Consider the following 6,344-nt stretch of genomic DNA (forward strand, 5'->3'; position numbering starts at 1 on the left):
TGAACTCAAGTCCCTGCTGACTCTAGGAATGATGCTCTATCCACTGCTCCAACTAGTTACCCCATATCGCCCCTTTTCTCTGTTTTAGTATCTCTCAATAATGAAATTCCAAATTTTATAGACTAAAAACTTTCAGATTCCAAATTAGAAATGTCCATCAGTGTCAGATGTTTTAGGTTCTAAGTGCCTTATCTGATAGCCCCTGATAATCATTCTTACTAAAAAAGAAATTTGAACTGAATAAAGAAATCTTCTACCTTAAAGATTTTTCATTTGCTTTAAAACAAGAGAAATTAGATGACATTGTAGGATGATAACTTTAATGAACAAAAATTTCCTTTGCACAGAAACCAATTACATTTTATCAAGTGTTTTAAAAATTTTAACACATACAGAATCTTTTAACATTGTCTTCCTCAGCCTAATTCAATCTGTTAAGGGAATTTTAGCAATCTACATGCAAAACAACAAATACTCATAGTCACAGACACAATAATTTTTTGAAGTAGAACAAACACATGTGGAAAGGATGTGAATACAAATAGGATCATATAATTCTAGACTTTAGAATGAAAAAAGGACTTTATAGATCACCTTTTTCAGACTCTTTATTTTACAGATAAGGAAGGAAAGGCCCAAAAGGATTAAATTTCCCAGGATCACAGAGTGACTTAATGCAGGGGTAAGGATAAGAACCCCAGTTTTGACTCCTAGTCTGGGGCTCCTTCTACTCACATGGGAAAGACTTCCTTAAAAAGTACCCAGTCAAGAATACTACATAAACAAAATGCTAAGAATGAGGACACAGAATAGAAAATGGAAAAAGTTCTACACATTAAAAGAAAGGCCTGAAAATTTCACTGTGAAAAATTAACCTAAATCCTGCCAACTTTATCGTGGAATAATGCCCTCTGCATAATCCCTTCCCCTGAAAAAGAAAGAAAATGAGATAAGAGCAAGCATCTATATTGCATTTTTTGTATTGCTGACCCTACAAGTAAGTTACTTTTGGCAGCTGTTCTTCCTCTAAGCAATGAAGGATCACCATGAGGTGTCAAGAGAATAATGGCAGAATATAGAGTGCATTGGAGAAAAAAACAACATTTTTCTGACCATTCTGGTTTTCAGGAACAAGTACACTACAGTGAAAGCAGAGACTACAGGTATATCATGGGGGAGTTGGTTGATGAGTACTCTATAGATTAGGGATTCACTCTTATTTATATATTAGACAAAAATTACATGTCTCCCTATTATCATACAATTAAACAAAACACAATTCCCACCATCATCATGCCCTTACATAAAATTTAAATGATGTGACAAGTTTCTATCTATATTCAACAACAACATACTCCAGAAATTGTAACTAGGAAATAGCTGTAGAATTTCATGCAAGACAGGAGTTTGTGTGTGGCAAGAGAATTGGGACAAGGAATGGAGAGCTGGGCATACATCTCCACAGTGTAGCATCATTCCACCTTCGACTCTCCATCAGTCAGGCTCCTGCAGACCTCCAATTCTCTGTCCATCTCTCTCTGCAAGAGAGGGGGTGTCCAAGGGGAGAAGGAAGCTGCAGCTACCCAGCACAAAGATGTTCCCCTTCTATTCCAGGATGATATAGTAGTTACCATTGGTTTCAGCTTTCGTTGTGTTCAGAAGAAAACAGGTTTCTTCCTCAAAGTTGCGGATCATCTGATCATTGATGAGAACATGGATTCCTTTTGGCCCCACTCTGTAGACCTGAGTGATCTGAGAAGGAGAAATACTGAGAAGCTGAGCAATTTTCTCTGTCAGCTCAACAGTTGTCAATTCTTCCAGATAGATGGCACGGTACACAAACAAAGTATCATTGGACTCTCCATTCTCATTTTTCTGCTGCTGTTGCTCACTCAATTGGAAGGATTTGTGACAAAAGTAAATTGTCAGCCTGGGCCTCACTATGTGCCCTTTTATGGTATTGAAGAGGCGGATTCCATCAGCAGGGCCACAAATTTGGATAAAATCATGTCTGGTTAGCCTCCACAAATCTGCTCCAGAGAAATTTCTGAAAAGCCGAGAGAAGGCAGAGAATCGGTTGCGCTGTAGCCACTGTTGAGTTTCCTGGGAGTTAGTTGTTGGCAGAAGTTTATCTGCAACAGGAAGAGATGGTTCTGGCTGGTGGCTTGGTGAACCATGTCCCTCTCCAGTGGAAAAACTGGAACTGTTAAAGCCAGCTAATGGGGAATTGGTGACATATGGGATGTCAGTCCATGGAGAGCACTCTATGAATAGAGTTGCCTCATAGGAAGGTTGATAATCTTCCTTTTCACGAGGGCTTTTCTTCTCCATTTTCTCCCTGTCTATTTTTTGCTTCTTGTCTGCTCCTTTGGGCTTGAAAACCTTGATCTGACAGCTGGCTGAATGCAAGTGTTCAGTGTAATCTCCAATCTCATTTGCCTTGAAAGTGTCAATTTGAAGTCGGAATGCCACATCCTTTTCTACCCCAGGTTGTTTCACATCGAACTCGGTACTGTTGCAGTGCACCTGAATGAACACGGATGTGCTCTTTGCAGCAGGGTCCCACAGGAACTCTACAGCATTCAGCTGATTTGGATTTGCCCGAGGGTCGATTATACCCACGGACATTACCAGGTCTATATCAAGGATTCTGTCCCCTGGCCTGTTCCATCCCCAGTCCTCAAGCTGCTGCTGCTGCTCAGAGTACTGCAGTCCCCTATCATGGAACAGCAACCGAACCATACTCTTCACGAGCTTGCCTCTCTTTTCTGCGGGTTCCTCCGCTTTCTTATTTTTCCGCATTCGGATCTCATAAGACTGCTCTTGATTGAGATAGGTGAGCGTTTCATCGTGGAGCTTGAGTGCAGGAGAGGTAGCAACACAAAGCAGATACTGAAAGGGCATGGTTTTATTTGCATCATCAGGTGGCAGCCCCGACTCTTCTTGTTTAAGCTTGGGCAATGCAACGGCATCATTCGTGCTTAAGGGCCCCGGTCCCAGCTCCTGGCCGATCCCGGACAGAGAGGCCTCAAAATCCCGCACCAGCCCAGACTCGATCTCCTTATCCGCCTGCGGCGGCCTCGGGGTCCCGGCCATCCCGCCTCTTTCCAAAGGGCCCCCTGCAGATACCTGCTTTACTTGCGCTAGGCAGAGGCTTGCCGGGCTCCGACCGGCAAGGCGGGATGCAGGTCCGCTGCACGCGGGGAGGAGGATGCAGGTCCGCTGCACGCGGGGAGGAGGATGCAGGTCCGCTGAACCGGGAACGGTGGGACCGGGCCGCTACTAGAGGGCAGTCCGCACACGAATCCCACACTCGGCCTTATGCTCTGGGCTGCCCGGCTCCCACTCTGAGCCCTGCTGTCTGGCTTCTGGCTCCAGAGAAGAGGGGAAGCTCCTGGGGGATCCTCTAGCGCAGACGCATTGATGCCGGAAGTCCCCGCCCCTCCCGCCCACCCCAGGCTGCTGCCAGTCCCCGGCCCTGCCCCCAAACTAGCTCGAGCTGCAGATTTCCCGGCTCCTCACTCACCTTACCCCACCCCTCCCCACAAGAGTCCTCCTTCCTTCTGTTCTCCCTGGCTCCATCAGACCTGACAATATCCCTTCTCCAATGACATCTCTTCAGAAAATCATCCTCTTTAGCCTCTCAATATTTCCCATTCTCTCAGAATTGTCCTGGTTTGGTTGGATTTTTTTTTTTTTTTAAGATCCCTGATGCCCAATAGGCATTTTATATCAATCAAGAAATGATGTACTAAAAAAAAAAAAAAAAAAAATGGCCCTTCTCATTCATCCAGCTCTGGATTCTAGACTGCATATTTCCACCAAGTCCCGATATTCCAGGTCCCAAGTGAAATCCCTGTTTGGGAATTCTGGTTTCACAATCCAGTCCTTATTGTTCCATTTTGAGGTGGCACTTATTGCCAGGCTGGTGAATTTAGTTTCCCAAGGAATTTCTAAAACAGATATGAGATTCCCATGTCTAAAGGAACACTCTCCTAAGATCTGGTTGTTTGTTTCTTTTGGTTTTCCTCGTTTATTTTCTTATTTTAACAACCCATGTGACCACAAGAATCTTAACCTATTTGGGTCGTATTTAGAAACAAACATTATCTACCCTTATCAGTCCTTATTATATAAAACCAGGTTGTAAATGCATCCAAGTACTAAATAGTCATTATCACAAACACTGCTACCAGTATCTTAACAATGAAGCAATTGCAGAAGAAACCACTGTTTTTGTTTTTGTTTTTTTCTCTATACGATATTTGGAGTTTGTAAGTTTTGGTGGTGTCCAGTAAAGTCATAGTAGTTTCACTAATTCTGAAATCTCTGTGGCTAAGGATGGCAGAAGTGTTTTTTCCTTTTCGGTGTCTGGAACATATCCTAAAAATTGAATTCAAATTTAAGTTTGACTTCCTAAGAACAATCTACCTTCTTGTTTTTTAAATGACCTACAGCAGGTCAATATTTGAGCCAACTAAGAATTTATCTGAGAATTTATCTTTGTCTCATGTCATTTTCCATCTTAAGTCTCATTCATAGCCAATTATTTATGTTCTCAGACAATAACTCTCAAACACAGTGATTTTCAAGAGTTACAAAATCTGCCCTTTGGATTCTCGGGGCACTGGATCCTCTGTTATCTCTTCTCCCAAGTGTTCTGCTGCTTCCTTCATTCCCTTGACCACGGCTGTACCAGGCTATGTGCTAAAATCCTGTTCCTGATAATGTCTGCTCCCTGAAAAAAAATCTCCCACTCTCCCTATTCTAGTCTTTCTCTACATTGAAATTAAGGATTCTACAATCCAATCAAGCTCAGGATTATAGGTTTAAAGTTTCGATCAATTCCACAATGTCTTGGGTACAAGTACTCTCTGTACCCATATCCTGGATTCACTTTCCTCTCACCCCTAGCTCAGAGAAAATGAATCTGCTTAAACTTTCAACATTTCCATGTGAAAATTCCCTGGAACTCTTAAGTCTTTGGCGCTTTAAGAACCATCAAGAATATGACATTTTTGGTTCTAAAGCAATGTAATGCCAAATTGGGTCACTGTTTTTTAAATGATTGATTAATGGGATTATTCTCACAATGTACATGAAATGTAACAATATGATGATTTCAAAATAGAAGTTTTCCCTTTAATAAATTCTTTAACATTAACACATTTTCTTTTTGTCAACATTTTTGATAACAATTTTTATTAATAGTAATAGAGCAGTTTTTATTAAAGAAAGAAATATGTGGAACTGAAGTCATTTGGGTGTAAAGGTGATATACGGTTTTCTTTTTTTTTTTTTTTTAACTTTGCCAAAAAACTGACAGTAAACTTGTAGTGTGGTTGGACGTGGAAAGTTTTTTGTTGCTGTTTTTGTTTTAGCTTTTTTATATATCATTAATAACTAATAAAATTGTATTAGAAAAACTGAATATTCTTCTCTGAAAAATATTTATCCTGTTTTTTTAAAAAAAATAGTTTAAAATGGCTAATATTTTGATCCACAAAGTATATACATGAAAATAAACCCCTGTTGGGGGTAGCTAGGTGACACAATGGTTAAAGGACCAGCCCTAAAGTCAGGAGGACCTGAGTTCAAATCTAATCTCAGACACTTAACACTTCCTAGCTGTGTGACCCTGGGCAAGTCACTTGACTCCAATTGCCTCAGGAAAAAAAAAGAAAGAAAGAAAGAAAGAAAGAAAGAAAGAAAGAAAGAAAGAAAGAAAGAAAGAAAGAAAGAAAGAAAGAAAGAAAGAAAGAAAGAAAGAAAGAAAGAAAAGAAACCCCTGTGAGATGTGTGATTTTCCTCTCTGAGACGCCTTCCCAGCAGATGATGTCTGCTCTTTGAACCCTCCTGCTTTACTATTTTTCAAGACTGACTTTTGCTCCCCAAAGTCCTCTCTTACTGAGCTCTCCTCTTCTATGGACACTGCTAGCTCTCATTTTTGTTTGCGTGACATCTCTCAGGCCTGACATCCTGTGTGTTCAGTACCTTCTATCCCATATCTCATTGTTTCTCCAAGGTTTTCATTTGAAATCTGGACATTCAGAGACAATATTATCCCTTACCAAGGAAATTTTGTATTCTCATCCTCAAGACTTTTCCAACATGGATGCTGGAATGGTCTTAGAAGAACAGAGATACAATATTCCAAGAGGCTGATAGGATTCTAAAGCCAGGCTCACCAAAAATACCTAAAAATTTATTCTTTTTCTTATTACACTGACCATGAAGCTTGTCTCATACAAAGTTTTAAATCCAATCAGTTTTTTTTTTTAGAAATTCTTAGCATGCTTTGCATGATTTAGTTTCCCAATCAACTGTAGATCATTGTAGATTCT

The 6,344-nt window shown here is 40.6% G+C and overlaps 1 protein-coding gene across 1 annotated transcript; it reads right to left on the reverse strand.

Moving 5' to 3' along the window:
* Positions 1 to 298: 298 nt before the first annotated feature.
* On the reverse strand, positions 299 to 3,409 carry LOC127542502 (alpha-globin transcription factor CP2-like). Its single transcript, XM_051968154.1, has one exon. The coding sequence runs from the start codon at positions 3,094 to 3,096 to the stop codon at positions 1,606 to 1,608; it is 1,491 nt and encodes a 496-aa protein (XP_051824114.1). The 5' UTR covers positions 3,097 to 3,409; the 3' UTR covers positions 299 to 1,605.
* Between the last annotated feature and the right edge of the window lie 2,935 nt (positions 3,410 to 6,344).

This window comes from Antechinus flavipes, chromosome X (genome assembly GCF_016432865.1).
Source record: "Antechinus flavipes isolate AdamAnt ecotype Samford, QLD, Australia chromosome X, AdamAnt_v2, whole genome shotgun sequence".
NCBI classification, from domain to species: domain Eukaryota; kingdom Metazoa; phylum Chordata; class Mammalia; order Dasyuromorphia; family Dasyuridae; genus Antechinus; species Antechinus flavipes.

Coding starts and splice junctions, on each gene's coding strand:
- LOC127542502 (XM_051968154.1), bottom strand. CDS start 3,096: ATGGCCGGGACCCCGAGGCCGCCGCAGGCGGATAAGGAGATCGAGTCT.